The sequence below is a fragment of the Conger conger genome, chromosome 11 (assembly GCF_963514075.1).
Source record: "Conger conger chromosome 11, fConCon1.1, whole genome shotgun sequence".
Lineage (NCBI taxonomy): Eukaryota > Metazoa > Chordata > Actinopteri > Anguilliformes > Congridae > Conger > Conger conger.
This window is the reverse complement of record NC_083770.1, coordinates 19682157-19699636: the sequence shown is the minus strand read 5'-3', so window position 1 is coordinate 19699636 and position 17480 is coordinate 19682157. Positions and strand designations below refer to the sequence as shown.

At 43.5% G+C, this 17480-nt stretch overlaps 2 protein-coding genes across 3 annotated transcripts; one reads left to right on the top strand and one right to left on the bottom strand.

The window, feature by feature from the left end:
* si:dkey-245n4.2 (uncharacterized) lies at positions 1-5862 on the top strand. Of its 2 annotated transcripts, XM_061259584.1 has the most exons (6): positions 1-221; positions 471-557; positions 2129-2626; positions 3212-3346; positions 3838-3928; positions 4540-5862. In XM_061259584.1, the coding sequence occupies exons 2-6, from the start codon at positions 509-511 to the stop codon at positions 4751-4753; spliced, it is 987 nt and encodes a 328-aa protein (XP_061115568.1). In that variant the 5' UTR covers positions 1-221; positions 471-508; the 3' UTR covers positions 4754-5862. The 2 variants fall into 2 exon arrangements, with proteins under 2 accessions (XP_061115568.1, XP_061115569.1); XM_061259585.1 differs by having other exon boundaries at positions 1-557; positions 2129-2479.
* A 544-nt stretch (positions 5863-6406) lies between these two features.
* On the bottom strand, positions 6407-12786 carry LOC133139862 (tektin-1-like). The gene is made up of 8 exons (XM_061259310.1): positions 12626-12786; positions 11660-11936; positions 11054-11219; positions 10605-10727; positions 10127-10261; positions 8947-9172; positions 7236-7432; positions 6407-6578 (listed from the first exon to the last, which is right to left on the bottom strand). Exons 2-8 carry the CDS (start codon positions 11820-11822, stop codon positions 6419-6421), a joined length of 1170 nt encoding a protein of 389 aa, XP_061115294.1. The 5' UTR covers positions 11823-11936; positions 12626-12786; the 3' UTR covers positions 6407-6418.
* Between the last annotated feature and the right edge of the window lie 4694 nt (positions 12787-17480).

Here is a 17480-nt window from a genome sequence, read left to right as displayed (position 1 = left end):
ACTGAAGAACAGACCTTTTGTGATGTGTGCGGTGTATGTCTGTAAGCAGACAGCATTTTATTCTTGCCTAATTAGCATTCTATCCTCGCCCATTCATCGTACAGCCCATTATTCCAAATTCTTCGCCCAAAGCGTGGACATTGCCTAGACTCTAGACTTTAAGTATAGCCGCTTGAGAGCTTGGTTTATTTAGATTTCGGAGAAAACATTCTACGGGGCAGGTATAACAGTTGGGATATTATCATTGCAGCCGCACCATATGGACTACATATTCACAATTAGGATATTAAAAGGTCGTTAGCCTATACATTTCTTGGAAAGCAAACTAGTAACGAGAACAGATTCGCATTCATGAGTGGGAAGTAAAATCGTTGGAGAATCAGCAGCTGTGCTCCGCTCAGTTTCAGTTGTGTTTTGAAACTCTTTGAACTTTTTCCAACCAATTTTGCTTCGATTCGCCCTTGCATTAGGGCGGTTGCCACGGGATACACACGAACTTGCCTCTGTCATGGAGAGAGGAGTTTGTATTATCACTGCGCTCGTTCTCATTGTCCAGGGTAAGAACTGCGTCTTTTAATGAGTTGTTACTTACGTTATTACAGAATTTAACGGCAATTGCATATTTGTAGTCTTTGAGCTAACGACACAGTACGGTTTAAAGACTTCAATCCGGCGAAAAGCTTAACGAAGTGCTTATTCAGCGTTTTGCAAAATGCGGGTTTGTTGTCTCACACACAAAAAGCCAACTGTACTCCAAAGGTCTGTCAAGGTCCCAAATGTATACGTTTCCACGCGAAACCTGTTACGCTTACAATTGGTTGGAAGTGTATGCAGGAGCGACGTTGTTGCGGTCAAGAATCAGAACAAGTTGAGCAAAGACGATATGGGAAAGGCAAGAGTTGCAAAGCGTGTGTGTACTCGCCGCTTTTCGGAAACGGAACAAGTGAATAATACAACACAAGTATATACAAATACAAATATTTACATTGCATTACATTAATGGCATTTGGCAGACGCTCTTATCTGAGCGACGTACAACATGCATACCCATAACCAGGGATAAGTGCGCTGAAAGACCCTAGAGGGAAGTACAATTTCAACTGCTACCTGTACAACAAACACAAGGACTGCGGCCTATTTGAGCATCGGATTTTCTTTCTTTTTTATAATAATACCGCAATAAACTGCTTAACTAGCCAAACAAAACTAGCAAAGGTATCATCCTAATGACACAAGTAAATAACACAGGTAAAGACAACAGTTAAGGTTTACAGGGAGGTAGGTAGGAAGAGGTGCGTCTTCAGTCTACGCTTGAAGGTGCAACATTAGGTGACACATTAAATCTGTTGCCTACACGTGGCCCCTAGTTGAATTCTTTTAAACTAACTTCAAGTTCAGTTAACACTGGTTACTGTGTAAAAAATAGAGGTGTACTGCCAAGAAATCACTCATCGCTGTGAATTATTGAGAAATAATGTAAGGCTATTGCTTACAAGTTGTATACAAATGTATTATTAAATTCCATTTATGAAAATACATTTTTATGAGGGACATTTTAGAGGCAAACTGCATTTATTTCATATGAACTTATAAATGTGTTTACTGAATTGTTTTTTTATATTGTTTATATTTGACTGCACCTTATCCAGGCAGGACTAAAGAATGGGTGTATTCAATAGGGCGCTTTGTATTGGATTATTTGACACTTCCACTGTGACAAGAAAGAAGTGTGCTGCAGTGAGTTAGGATAACAGTTGAGATTTAAGGGCTACCATACCACTCACTGTGCTGTCAGGTCTGTTGTTCACCATGGTGTGCAAGGGTTCAGGTAAAACCTCCGATTTAATGCCCATTCGACACTATTCTGGACCATAGAGTATTCTAATTCTGGCTGTGTTCCTCGATATCATCCCTGCTGAAACAAGCCTAAACTGGACCAGCCTAAACGACCAGCTAAATACTACTTAAACCATCTTAGATTCCCAGCTGGTCTGGATTCTTCAGCAGGGTAGTTCACCAGAGCACCAAGATGGTGGATCTCTAGATTAAAAGCTCTTTGTCATGTTTGAGTCTAACCCTCTGTAACCCAGCGCTTTGTCACGTTGGTGTTTAACCCTTTCTGTCCCAGAGGCAGTGGGGTTTAGCATCAGGAACGAGCAGCTGGGCAGGTGTCTGCAGCCCCTGGAGGGTGGCGTGGTCTTGGAGGAGTGTGGGCCAGGCTCGGCCCCCCAGGAGTGGGAGTGGAGGCCCCACACCCGGGCCCTGGTCAACGTGCAGACGGGGGAGTGCCTGAGCGCCAAGCGGCCTCTGGATCAGGAGGCCGTCCATCTGGATGCCTGCGCGGTGGGGTACGAGGAAGCCCAGGCCTGGGTCTGCTCCAAGAAGGGCCACCTGACGCGGCCGGGGGCGCACAGGCTGCACCTCAGCGCCCACCGCGACACCGATAGCATCGTCCTCGCCAGGGAGCGCGGCCGGGGGAGTAAGTGGAGGACTCTGGGAAACCTGACCGTCTGCGATGAACCTGGGGCCCCGCACTACAAACATCACCACGGCGACAAGCCAATGCCAACGGCCTCTGTCGACGGCGAATCCGTCGCCGCTGGCGTTGACGATGGGCCCGGGCTGAGTAAGGGCAAAAACGGCGAAGACGTAGATCTCGTTAGCGTTAGCATTAGCACCCTTGTTAGCTGCAAAGCTGGCCAACACTGTAAGTGCAGGGATCATGAGATCACAGTCCCTTTACCTGGGAGTCGCGTGCGAAGACAGTCTGGCCAATCAGTAGCACTACTCATTTACCTGGAGGAAAAGAAAACCAGGGCTGGATTTGGATTCGAGGGCCAGATTTGATGATCCTTGCTGCCTGTCTAGCAGAACCCTTCACCCACTGAAGGAGAGCACCATTTTATGGCTGACAGTTTAGCTTTAGCCCAGCTATCTCAATCCTCATAATCATTTAAGCACTTGATGCTAACCAAGGACTTGTGACCTGTCTCCATACATCAAAAATAGTTTTTGGAAGGCTACATTCTTAGCAGCTGCATGGGAACTAATGGGCCAAATTCTGGTGCCATTGTTGATTTAGTCACACTAGATTTGAAAGCATAGAGTCCAACAAAGTAGAAAAGTAGAACTGAGCACATTCATATGGCTGCACATCTTCTGTGCCCTGATTTAATTTTGGTTTTTGATCATATTCTTGTGGTTTTCACAGGTGCTATGACCGCCCCAAACCTGACTGAAAGTGCCTCAGAGGAAAAGCTCCCCTCCCTGTCCTCCTCCACCACAGACCCAAGCCCCGCCCGAGGACCAGGCCCATCCGCTGCACCTTTTTTCAGCCTGGAGTACGGTAGGTCCCCCTAGGTCATGGATGATGTCAGGTAGCCCCCTCTCAAAAACTAAAAACTAAAAAAAAAAGTCAGTCTTATCAAGTATTTAGTCTCATATTGAGACTTCATTTTGCTAAATAAAACCAAAATATTGTCAGTTTTACGAATTTCAAGATTTGCCAATGGGGTAAGAATTTGGTAACACTGGATAACCTTTGGTAACCCCTCACCAAAAGACTGACCCAGTAACACTGTCATACACGATATAGTGACTGTCACAAGATGGCATTACAGATTATTTCAGGTTATGTCAAATGAACAAAACTGTTGTACTTTTATCGGTGCATTTTATGACAGTAACATCTGTAAAAACATTTACCAATAAAAGTTGGTTCATAAGTTTTTAAGCCCAGCACCACTTGTCATGTCTAGCCATGAGGCAGGAGAATGCTATCGGGTGGTATTGGCACTGCATTGGCGTTCTGATCTGACCCTGTGTGTTGGTTCACAGGGCTGGGCTGGAAGGTGGCTATGTTGGTTCTCAGCTCCTTGGCTCTTGTGATTGGAGTGCTCGTCCTCCTCCTCAGCATTCACTACAACAGGTGAGACTTCCATCACATTCTCCAAAGGAGATCTCAATGTAAGAGAGTATATAATACATTACATTATTGGCATTTGGCAGACGCTCTTATCCAGAGCGACGTACAGTTGATTAGACTAAGCAGGAGACAATCCTCTCCTGGAGCAATGCAGGGTTAAGGGCCTTGCTCAAGGGCCCAGCTGCTGTGCGGATCTTATTGTGGCTACACCGGGATTAGAACCCCTGACCTTGCGTGTCCCAGTCCTTTACCTTAACCACTGCGCTACAGGCCGCCCTACATAATATGTAGTATACCGCATTCTCCACTCGGTATAACAATAACAAATATTGGGCATCCTGTTGCCTAATCTCGGTACATGACTGGGACCCAGAAGGTTGGTGGTTTAAGCCCTGGTGTAGCTGTAATAAGAGCTGTTGGGCCCTTGAGCAAGGCTCTTAACCCCTGTGGCTGCCCACTGCTCGTAAAGTAACTAGGATGGGTCAAATACAGAAGACAAATGACCCCACAGGGTTCAATAAAGTATATCTATCTAATAGTACTTTTAAGAGTTGAGCTGCTGTGATGTCATACCCACATGCACACTTCCATCTCCTTCTCCCATTGGCCGTTAGGAAGAAGAAGGTGATGTGCGTGGTGAAGTCGTACGTCCCGACCGGGGAGGTCAGCCAGCAGGGGTCCCCCGTGCCCAACGAGAGAGCCCCCCTCACCCGGCACCCCCTGCGGCCCCCCTCCTCCCCCTCCCTGCAGAGAGGGGAGATCCTGATCGAGTGGAAGGACGGCACCGTCACCCCGCTGTTCGACACCAACACGCTCCCCGCTGACTGAGGCAGCACTGCCAGTACCTCACACACTAATCTGTGTAGAAAAACCTGTCCATAGTTACATCAGAACCAAAAAATAACAAGTATTCTAGTCTTATATTGAGACTTAAACTCTTATTTCTTTTGTTAGATAGGATGAAAATATTGGCAATGAGATAGGACAGTTTGACTTCATTGCTGGAATGAGAATGAAATTAGAAAATTTTACTTGTCAAGCAAATCTCATTTCAAGATTTGCCAATGGAATAAGAAAAGTTCACTTGTCAAGCAAACATTTAACTTAAAACAAATATTTTCTACTTGAGAGATCATAAATAAGATCTTAAGTCTTACAAGACTAAAAAGTTTGTTAACAGTCTTTTTTTGCAGTCTGTGGAGCAAAACACATTAATAGAGTTCTATTCCTGCCCAATTCTCATTTTGTTAGTGCTATCAAGGAGGCATATGTACCACGTCTTAATTTATTTCTCTTCATCAGGTTTATAATCACATTCAGGCTTGTGTCTGAGAAACATTCCTACCTTTTTAATTGCTGTTCTTTGCCGAATATTTTTTAAAAATAAGGAAATCTGTCTGTTGAATTATGAAATGCCTCACCTTGAAAGTGACAATAGAATATAATGCAGTCATTTTGTTTTAGCCTGATATGAATTGATTTTGCGTGCTGTAGTATTAAAACCATTGTTGTCATTGGTAGGTGTGTGGAATCTTCAGCATAATTAACCTTTAACTTTTTTCTTTTTTTTAACAGTGCTGAACAGAAATAATACCTGTCTCTCCTGCCTACTTGAGTTAAGATGCAAAACAAAAAAATAATGTAGAATTAAACTGGGAATGCCCTAACTGAGAAATGTACATGTTTCTGTTAAGTAAAAATTAATAGTAATATGAAACAATATATTTTTTAAATAATGTTGATAGTGTTGGAACTACTACAGTCGGCTAAAATTCAAAGATTTAATACAATTATTTTTAATAATATGATGTTGTTACATTTAAAATTTATATTTCTATATGGTTATTTCTGTTGTACAAATGAGTTTTTTTACGGTTTGGCAGTGACCCTGTCTTTCATACCGCTTTGCTAAAATAATAAAATACTTTTCTAATGTATATTGTTGTTGACATACCAAGAGTGTATTGAGTCCCCGTATTGAAATACTGGACAGGTGCAAGAAAGAGGAAGGCTTTGGCTGTCCTGATATTAGAATCATTGTAATTATTGAGTGACACTGCACATTGTACATGACCCATATTGTGTACCTCTTCTGTGTGGGTCACTTGGGCCCCATTGCTGTTCACCATTGCGCTCCATTCTCCATCAAGCCTCCATTCTCCCATAGTCTGTCATATTAATGTAGCACCATTCATTCAGTTTGTCTGTAAAACTAATAATGGACAAAACTGCAAAGGAGATGAAATGTACTCCCTCTCAATGAGTGCTTAGGAAAGATCTTTATGCGAGTCATTTACTACACCAAAAAACTCACATTACTGTATACAAGTCAACTGACAATGGCATGACACATACATTTCTTCAATGGATATGATCAGCCCCCCTAATTCCCAAGATGACAAATTTATATCCAATCGAATAAACGTGTCATATATTATATAAAAAACCTGAAAATATATGTTCAGAATCAGGAACGTCCTCTCTCGGTCCTCTTCAGAATTGAAAAGCGTTGGCTTTCTGCTGCAGCAGCACGTAGGTCGCCTCGTCCATGTTTAGGGCGTACGACCTCATCTGGACCTGCTCCTCCAGGAAAATGTATTTCGTGTTCAGGCAGCGAAGCTCTACTTCAGCCTGGGAGAAGCGCTCACTTAGCCTGTGGGAGTCCAAAGTGTTGTAATACCAGCGAGAAAGACACGATCGAACACTGGCAGAAGGATATTGCCAATTACCAAATCCAGGTGTCTGGAACTAAATACTGGGGAGGACTTTTACTTCCTGAACCTGGATTTTCCCATCTCTCACAGTGTGACAGGGAGCGGAAGTGGGCTAGGAGCAAAAGAGCTTTGAAGTGACACAAAACCAGGGGTGGGCAGTTCCAGGCCTGGAGGACCAATGTGTCTGCAGGTTTTTGTTTCCACCAATAACCCTGGCGAAATGAGCTAAATGAACTCATAAGCTATCTCTTCCTGGTTTTAGTATCTAAGACACCCACAAAGCATTCCCAAAGAGTAGTGTCATTTGAAAAGTCCCTAACCCAGCTCCCAGAGCCCAATTCCCCCCACCCCTCTGCCTCCCATGACCAGCTCTCTCTCTTAACATTCATCAACCTCGTCCAATAATTACGCAAAAAACATACGTGGGAAATCGTTTCACGAACAGCTCAGAGAAATACGCATACTTCTACCAAAATAGCAATAGTTTTACTTGAATCAGGACGGGACCCAAACGGAAAGCTCCAGGGTGACACGAAAAGTTCAGAAACACAGAAAACAAGCGCGCGGGCCTGAAAGCCGGTAAGAGAAGCCCTCACCTGCTGATGTAAGCGGACAGCTCCTGCCCCAGGGCGAGCAGCTGCAGCTGTGCGGCGTCCTGGCACTGCTCGATCCCGGGTCTCTGACCGCGCACGGCCAGCTGCACCTGCGCAGCTCTCAGCTGCCCCTGCTTCTCCTCCAGAGTCCCTCTCACAGACACCATGCTCTTATCCATGCGCGCCGCGTCTGCCTGCACCTGCAACACCGCCAGGCCTCGTTATCCGCTGCGCGACGTCATTAGTATTAGTCATTAACATTAACAAATAAGAAATGACACGTGTTATCGGGAAAACCGTTTGTGTTCCAGCAAAAGAAATTGCACATAGGAATGAATCCATCCATCCATCCGCTTATCCTGAACAGGGTTGCAGGGGGACTGGAGCCTATCCCAGCATACATTGGGCGAAAGGCAGGAATACACCCTGGACAGGTCGCCAGTCCATCGCAGGGCACACACACCATTCACTCACACACTCATATCTATGGGCAATTTAGACTCTCCAATCAGCCTAACGTGCATGTCTTTGGACTGTGGGAGGAAACTGGAGTACCCAAAGGAAACCCACGCAGACACGGGGAGAACATGCAAACTCTGCACAGAGAGGCCCCGGCCAACGGGGATTCAAACCCAGGACCTCCTTGCTGTGAGGCGGCAGTGCTACCCACTGCACCATCCGTGTCGCCCATAGGACTGAATGCACATACAAATATGACAGTGGTATATGCTTGTGATGTAAATATAATAATAGTTCACCTATATTGTAGTCCTAATCATCTTTATATAATAAAAAAAAATTATAATATCATATCTTTATTTATATAGCACCTTCCATACATAAAATGTAGCTCAAAGTGCTTTCCATTAAGCCAATTACAAAGAGAACAGAAATGAAAATAATAAACACGGTGGAAATATATCCACAAAACAAACAAACAAAACAAACACTTTGGGGCCTTTCCCCCTGTGCCTCCCTCAAGTGCGACGACACCGATTGTGGGAATATAAACTGTAATTCCACACAAGAACCAACCCAAAAAATATATTTGTTTGACTTTAAAGACCACCAAAAATTCTAAAGACCTATATTAAACATTAAATGTATATACTTTACCCTGTGTCAAGGAACTAATACTAAATTTCACCATTAGGCCATATGGAACTTCAAAAGACCAGATGTAAGAAACAGGGAGACAGAACTGGGGGGGGGGGGGGGGGTCAGCCGTTTGACGTGTAAATGTGAGTGCATGTGTGTGTGCATGTGCCTGCATGTGTGTTTTTGTCTGTCTCAATGTGAGTGGCCTAGCAGACCTCATGCTGACATCCTATTTTATGATCCCAGACCTTGCAACAGGCACATGCAGATGTGGCGCCTGATTGGCCAGATGATTTTGGGAAGTGGAGCCCTTCCTCCATAGGCAGAACTTATGGGAAATGATTCATCCTGCAAGTATTTCTGTCCACAGTTGGCACGGGCCTCTTCACTGCATGGGGAATAGCTTTTAAGCTGGACAAGCCCCCAAAAAAGTATCTCCATTTTTTTGATGTGAAGCACCTCATGGACTTTCATGGACTTGACTTGGTTTGTTTGTCTGTCTGCCCCTCACTCACTCATGTTTAGCAGGCTGAATATTGTCCACAAGGGGGCACTATTAACACTCAAGTAGCTGAAATGTAGGGATGCTATGTAAGAGAGGGTGTTTTTCACATACATTGGCCTGACTGTCCTCTATCTCCTTCTTGGCCTTCCTGTTGTCTTGGATGCTTTGCTCGATGACGCCCCCTGTGGCCTGGTGCTGCCTGCGCAGGTCTGCGGCCATCTGGTCCAGCATGCTCTCTGCCTGGGCCCGCAGGGACAGGCCAGTCCTCCTCTGCTGGCCCAGTCTGGACAGCTTCATGTTGGTGAACTCATTCCAGTCATCTGGGCTCACAGTGGCACTGGAAGTCATATGTATTCATACACTGTTATACACTCAGTGATCACAGTGTTAGGTGTTTATTAGACTAATTCATTCGACTTATTGGTCTTCTACTGCTGTAGCCCAACCACTGAAAAGGCTTGACGTGTTGTGTTCAGAGATGCTCTTCTGCATACCACTGTTGTAATGTGTGGTTGTTTGTGTTACTGTCACCTTCCTGTCAGCTTTGACCAGTCTGGCCATCCTCCACTGATCTCTCTCGTTTTTGTTTTTCGCATTATTCTCTGCAAACTCTAGAGACTGTTGTGTGTGAAAATCCCAGGAGATCGGCAGTTTCTGAGATACTTAAACCACCCTGTCTGGCACCAACGATCATTCCATGGTCAAAGTCACTTAGATCGCATTCCTTCCCCATTCTGACATTTGGTCTGAAACACAGCTGAACCTCTTGACCATGTCTGCATGCTTTTACGCATTTAGTTGCTGCCACATGATTGGCTGATTAAATATTTGCATTAACAGGCTGGTGTACAGGTCTACCTAATAAAGTGCTCAGTCAGTGTAGATTCAGTTCCATATAGTCTTTTCATATACATAAGTATGCACAGGAGATTTAGTGCACAGAGAATAGGCCTTGTTGATCATTAAGTGTTCAAATTATTTCACAATGGACAAATGTCCCATTTTCCATCATTTCCAGGACATTGAATCAAGGGCCTATTATCTGTACAGTAATTATTTTCTGTAAAGCAAATAACCACACATTACCACAGTGGTATGCAAAAGATGGCTTGTTTTTGTGAAGTGTTTTCCCTAGCCAGAGATCTAGAGTTGGAATGAGAACTATCAATTACTATGTTTCTATGTTACTACGATTCATCCAAATGATTTCAGATGCCTCCTAATAGTTGGCGAACAAAAAAAAACTGCTGTTACACTGTGTCCCGTTCGGGTCCCGAGTCTCCCACTGTACCCAGGGGGAGAGAGGTCAGCCTCCTCCGCACACAGCACTTTCGGGGGGGTGTTGAGCACACAGCTATCAATCCGCTCCGCCTGGAAGTTGTCCAGAAGGTCCCTCTCCAGCAAGTACTTAGAAGAACGGTTCAGTCTAAAGGGGCATGCACAGACATGGGAAACGCTTAGTCATCGAGTCCTGGCTTCATGTACACTGGCCTGGATTCAATCAACTATTGTCCTTACCTGTCTCACAATTATGTGCAGGTTTTGTTTTTTGAACCAAAACTGAGTATCAAAAAAGAGATCTGTGTTTGTGAAGAAAAAGGACAAAACGAAAGGTGGCGGAGACTGAATCCAGGTGAATATTTGATTCAGTAACTCAAGAGTACTTTGAATAATCTCTTTGCCCTCTAGGTTAGTACTCCAAGTAACTTAGAGTAACCATGTGAATAAATTATTGCTCAAGTAACCCCCCCATCAGAAAAGCGATTCACCTGATCTGCTCGTTGCTCTGTTTCAGTGTGGAGTGCAGCACTGAGATCACTCTCTCCACCAGTTCCATGTCCTTCATCAGTTCACCCTCAACCCTGTCACGTGCCTCCCCCACATAGTTCTGCCTGCACACACACACACACACACAGGTCTGTCTCCACAAGGTCGCCAGAGTGAACAAAATAGCAAAACAAGCAAAAAAACTGCCAAAACAAAAACCAAATAACATACTTTATTACCATCAATGACTAGCATCATAAGAAGAAATTAAATGGATCCTCACGCATATCCTGTAATGTATAATGTATGTAATTATTTGTGCATCAGCCTGTAATGAAAGTCCAATATGCACCTATTAAAGGCTGTGTTGGTGGGTGATAGTGACGGCTGCTGAGAGATAAGATGCCTCACAGTTGTATTATTAATTAGTGACACTAGGAGGCGCTGTCACCTCTCGGCCAAACACTGCAGCGTGATGGACCGGGCCTCGGAGCAGCTCTCTATCGCCCTCTCCAGCCTCGTCCCGAGGTCCTGGAGCGCCTCGATCTCCTCCAGCAGCTCGCTCAGCTTCCTGTAGAACTCCGCCCTCCACATGCGGACATCCTGGACCCTCTGGGCTGGACAAAGAAATGGCTGGGTTCAACAGCTTCAGCAGTCCCGTATTCAGAGGTACTAAATCCAGGTTCAGAAAGTAAAAGTATTTTGCTCCAACCACCTGGATTTGCTCATTTGTACAATTATTCATCCAGAAATTAGAACTAATTGGTGAAATGTGAGTTAGTGGGTGGAAGAAACACATGGCAGGACTTTCTGACCCCTGGAGTTTACACCTCTGCCCATAGCATGCATAGCCCATTCCACTAACTTACTGTATAAATTCCCACAGCAACAAATATTTTATATTTGACAGAGCAATTACCTGTAGACTAAGTCTGTATTACTTTCAGTGACTGAGCAGTATATTTACATTCAAAATGTCACCTCCTCAGTTCTATGGACTAATATCAAAATGAATTCCGAGCAGTAGAAATCAATGTGAACAAATTCCCCGTGCTACCGAGCTTCGTCTTTACGTCCTCTTGCATGCGCTCTGTGGCCTTGTTGCTCTGGTCCACCAGCTTTTGGTTCTCCGCCACCACACGCTGGGTTAGTAGCTGATCTCTCTCTGGGTGTCCACAATCACTCCGACCTCTCGGAGTCCATCCTGGCACCTCATTCATTTTTGACACCCTTGTCTTTTCCCCGGTTGCGTTTGAAAATTCCAAATCTTGGTAGTTTTTCAGAGAAGGTGTCTTTGCCCCAGAATTGCAGTGAAGATATTTTTCTTCTTTTTCCTGAAACCAGGTGACACAGAATAAGGTGATATATGATGTATTAATGTCCTGTGTCCCGTTTAGTGTTTCACATTGGGGCTATTATGCAGGATCAATGTGCTCTCGACTGAGTGACAGAGGCCTTGAGACAGGCCAAGACGCTATAGAACTCAAAAGAGTTTTTGCACCAGATAGAGTCATTTTAAAGATGCAATGTTTGTAAAGCTAATAGCCAACACAAACTAAAAAAAGCCATCCATTACCATATTGACGCGCAATATTGCTAATTATTCTAATGAGTGAATTACTCCTATCAGGTTTGACTGCTCATTTACACCTGAGACATGTTATACTCATTAAACACTTATAGCTGTAGGTACTCCCCAAAAATACTCATAGGCTAATATCAAATTGATCAAAATGTTTTTGTTTTCTGTTTTTTTGTTTTTTTACCCCAAATTCAGCTAGGTAATTCTTTTTATTAATTTACGCTGCTAGCTACACCGAACGGGTTTCTTCAGACCACCACGCATTCTGTTTTTTATTTAGACAATTTTGCTCTCTTTGTCCTACTTTTCTGTATTAAAGGTGCGACAAAATCGGTTTATTCGGCTATTTATTATCGTTAAATTATGTAAATGTTGTTTATCTTTATTTCATATTTAGCTAAAGGAATATTTTAAGGAATGTTTTGACAATTGCCCACTTACCTTGGAAACGTCCGTTTTCAGATGGAATTCTCTATTTCAAATTTAAATAAAGTTAACCTTTGACGCGGCAATGTTGTGGAATATTGGCAGTCTTGGTAACGGCGCCATCACGTAGCTGATCGCATCAGCGAATACAAACGGAGATTTTTGTGGCTACCACTTTAGTTAGGGCAGGTGACAAACGGTATGTTTGCATGCTTCCAGGCGGGGCGTGTCAACAATAATGCACTTTGCAATTGAATGATGTTGAAAGACAAAGATAAGTCATTTCATTGATAAGCCTATGTTGTTTATGTTATCATAAAATGCATGACTTGGAAAACTAACATAGGCCTATGCCTATTGGTCAATCAATTAAACATTTAATAAGAACAGATGAGGGGGGAAATTATTTAGATTTTTGCGAGTGTTCTTTTTACATTGATCACAAATTAACTGCGGTATTGAGGAGGGCTTGTTTACACCATCAGCTTTTTGGGGATTTGTCTCAGTACAGCCAGTTCTGTTGTACAGTGTGAGCAGCCAGATGTTAATGTGTGGTTTGACCCTAAAAACATTTCAAGCTACTAATTCTGGCATTGCTGGAATCCCAACTGTCATTATGTAATGGTGACATGGGGTCCTATGGGTGACATAGTTTCCGGTATGTTTTTACATGGTTACGTCATGTGCTGTGCTTTTGTGACACTGCTAATTTATTAATGTGTACTGCATGAATGTGCAGTGAGACAGGGATAAAGTAAAAATGTTAAATCCTCCTAACCCTCATAAAACAGACTCAAAAAGTCTGCCAGCAAGCTGCCTGGCAAAGGATTTTCCCAACTGGAGGTGGATGGTTACGTGCATGCATGTTTGTGTGCATGTGTGTGTGCGTGTGTGTGTGTGTGTGTACTGGTATATTGGGCGTAATACTATCTTCACTTTGTTTTGTTAATCCAAGTAAATTATTAAATGAGGCGACATGGCAATGGGCGACATGGCTCAGGCAGTAAGAGCAGTCGTCTGGCAGTCGGAGGGTTGCCGGTTCGATCCCCCTGCCCGGGCTGTGTCGAAGTGTCCCTGAGCAAGACACCTAACCCCCAAATGCTCCTGACAAGCTGGTCAGTGCCTTGCATGGCAGCCAACCGCGGTTGGTGTGTGAGTGTGTGTATGAATGGGTGAATGAGAAGCATCAATTGTACAGCACTTTGGATAAATGCGCTATATAAATGCCAACCATTTACCATTTAAATAACTGGAATGAAAAGCAAAAAATTGTCCAGTGCAGACTGTCAGATTTAATTTGAGGGTATTTACATCTATATCAGGTGAATTACTTACAGTTAAATTAGTATTGGGCCAGTGACAGTCATGGGGACATTAAATAGCTGTTCAAGATGGATCTCCATGGGTTTTACTCAACCACAATATTCCCTTCTTTTAAATGTGGTGTAATGCTCTAGGATCGCCCAAAGAGGGCAGTCATTCACCTTGACCACACTGGAGGCAAGTACACATGCTTATACACCAGTGTTATACAGTATGCCATACTGTATAGTGTTCATCTGGTAAAGCCTGCAAAGTAAGTCACAGGCGATCAAGCATAATAAACATAATAATAAACATAATAAACATAATAATCATAAAGGCCTCAGGAGTCAATTCAAACCTTTGCCTTATCTAATAGTTGAGTCAGTTTCTCCACTGGCTTTTTGCAGTTATACAATCACAATGAATGACTTGATTCCATAAGAAGTAGACTAACAACATAGTGGTCATAAGAAGCACATGAAGCAAACCACAGTGTCTTCTATAATTTGCAATGTAGTATGTTGGTGTAAATATTGTGAAACTCTCTTTTGTAGTTACCTAAGTGATCCAAATGATTGAACTTGTGCTATAAGTTAGTGAATGTTCCAAATTATTACTTATTTGTATGTATTAATATAATCAGAGTGAAACGGTTCCAGAACCCGTTTGAGAAGGACAACGTCTCACACCTGCGCTAGGCGAGCGTGATTCATGGCAGTTGAGAGGGTGGCACACAGGATCTCGTCCCCTGCCAAGTCATGACTGGTAGAAAGTGAGAAAGGAGGATAAAAACACAATGAAGGGAGGCTTCTGGGACAAGAACAGCGCGTCACACACCCATCGAGCAGAGCAAGTCCACGCAGAGGATAGGAGGCGTGGTGCCCGTGTGCGAAACACAGTTTGGCAATGGGTGTGTGAGCTATATTGGGCATCGCCCCAACTGCTGGGGTGGTTTTAACTGGGTGTAAAACGTTCAGTTGCATACCAAGGGCTTAAAGATTACACTTTCTTGTTTTTTTACTTTGGTAAAAAATGATTTACTTTATTGTTTACTTGAAATGATCTGCCCTAGCTCTGGTTGATTTCTCCATTGCTCTTTTTTTCCTCATCCTTTGGAAACACATTGAGATCATCTGAGATCATCATTATCAGTATCCGGCCAAAGAAAAACTATTTATTGGCCAATGGATAAAATAAATCAATGAATAAAGAAATTAGTTATTGCTTCATGCACAGACAATATCTATCCACGCATATACAATTGTATGCTGGTAATTGCCAAAGCCTGCATAATGTTTTTAAAATGTTGCTATATTTTAACATGGCAGGTATCTGGCAGTGCTCAGAGTCATGATAGCACTTGTCATTTCAGTTGTATAAATGTGTCAATCCTCCCTGAAACTAGTCACATCATTTTCTCTCAGCAATGATTAGGCATTTAAGCTGCTGCTAAACAGACAAACATTGACAAACTTACCTATTCATTCATTTTGTTTCTCTAAACCACAATCAATGTTAATAGCGATAGCAGCCAAGAATTAGCAAATGACACCAAGGAAAATGATTTTTTGGGAATATCTCTTTGTCGGCTCGGTGAGCGCCTTCCCCAAATTCACAATGTGCAGTACATGTTTAGTACATTTCCTGTAACTCTCTTTATATTATAATGGAGCCTAACATGTTCAAATAGAACTGATGCTTTGAATGTATCAAAAACACCAAAGTGCGTATAACAAGCATTTAAACAGTTGATACTATTTGACTCAAATCGATATATTAAATATTTAATGTGACCACTGTAAACATCAATGTTATTTTCATGGAGTCTCCGAGCCCATCTCAGCTGACCCAGTGTACTGTGAAGGACCCCGGCCTCATGCGGAAGCCACAGCCCACAGACGTAGGCGCTTCCTGTGAAAGCTGGGTTCTGCGGATTACTGTCGTTGCCATCGTTAGGCTGTGCTGTCCCTCGGTGGAGCCCGGGCCGATAAGGGGTAATTGCTCTGGCCTCCGCCCTCAGGCATCTCTCCTGGCCTGGATCGTTCTGCCGAATTACGTTCTTTATTCAGACCAAACTTAAGGGGAATGAGTAATAGTTTCAGTAACTGTGACGCATGACAATAGTTTGGCACACCATTGTATCTGTCTGCTGTATGTATCTGTCAAACTGCCTATGTGGAACTAGTCACCTATATGCACACACCCACAGACACACACACACACAGCCCTTTAGCCAGTTGTTCTGTCTTAAAATGGACGCTGAACCAATATCTTTCTCCAAGGATGGAATAGAGAGAAACCATAAGGGGCCGAAATGAGCAAAAGCGGATGACACAGGCGGTCAGTGACTGTGGCTTAAGACAGAGCGTACAGCATATGTTGTTGCAGATACCCCATTGTTCCAGTCTGCAGGGAACTGCCTGGAAAGCAGCAGTATTCCCAATAAAGAAAAACTAACTGCACTCCTCGGTTTGTTATGGTCATGCAGAAGCTTGTATTCATAGTGTGCCATGTTGCCTTTGGCTGATTCTTGGCAAAATTGTGAGTTTTAGAAGTTTCTGCAAGTTTGTCTGAATCCAGTTGATACAACATGCACTCTGCTAGAGTTACACAGATAGTTTTGCTGTGTAACTACTCTTAATTAAAGAATACAATTCTGCTTTATGCCATGTTTCCTGACTTGACCTTTCATTACACTCACCGCTTGCGTATGGATGTTTGTGCTGTTAACAGGGACGGGCAAAGGGTTCATTACAAGACAGGAGGAAGATCTTCTCGTTGACCCGTCCTCACCCCGGCCCCCCCCCCCCCCCCCTTCCCGTCTCTCCCCCTACCCCCCAAGAGATTAGGCAGCCGCACGCTGCTGCAGCTCATCTTCATCACCCGGTGAAGTCATTCAGAATTCCCTCAAACAAACAAACAGGCTCGGGACATTTCCGGCCCGATAACGCGCTCTGCCGCGCCGACTGACAGGCACATCCAGGCTGCTGCAGACTCTCCGCTTCAATCAGAAACTTTATTCTGTGCCATTGCTGCCTGCATTCTAATCTCATCCCTCAATCTGCAGGTGAGACAGGTAGCTTAATATACTGTACCACTTTATAAGAGGCTTCAGCTCTACACACAGGACAGAAACACACACTCACTTCAGTGCATTGGGTCCCCATGAAGTCATCTTGCAGTCAGTGACCGTTGATTGAAACAGTTTAATATTTTGAACTATCAAAACCTGTAGTTGGCAAAATAGTAGCCCAGCCAAACAGAACCTCTGCCTCCATACTAATCAAAGCACAGACTCTGGCTGTTTACAGGCAACTATGACAGATATGAAATGGGAGCACTTTTAATTGCAGGATTAGTGCCCAAGGAATAGCAGATTTTAAGAGCTGCCTAGATTCAAGCCCCTTGACCAGTATGTGGGAGAGGAACTGGAAAGTGCTTGCCTCACAGCCCTGATAAGTAAGCATTGAAAGCACTAAATTATTTAAATTATTAATTTACAAGTATTATATGAGACATGTTGTTATCGGAATTGAAATTCCAAGTTTTGTGGCTTGAGATGAAA

Coding starts and splice junctions, on each gene's coding strand:
- si:dkey-245n4.2 (XM_061259584.1), top strand. CDS start 509: ATGGAGAGAGGAGTTTGTATTATCACTGCGCTCGTTCTCATTGTCCAG. Junction 2,627..3,211: donor TGACGATGGGCCCGGGCTGA/GTAAGGGCAAAA, acceptor TGGTTTTCACAG/GTGCTATGACCGCCCCAAAC. Junction 3,929..4,539: donor CTCAGCATTCACTACAACAG/GTGAGACTTCCA, acceptor ATTGGCCGTTAG/GAAGAAGAAGGTGATGTGCG.
- LOC133139862 (XM_061259310.1), bottom strand. CDS start 11,822: ATGAATGAGGTGCCAGGATGGACTCCGAGAGGTCGGAGTGATTGTGGA. Junction 11,220..11,659: donor GGACGTAAAGACGAAGCTCG/GTAGCACGGGGA, acceptor TTCTTTGTCCAG/CCCAGAGGGTCCAGGATGTC. Junction 10,262..10,604: donor CAGAGCAACGAGCAGATCAG/GTGAATCGCTTT, acceptor ATGCCCCTTTAG/ACTGAACCGTTCTTCTAAGT.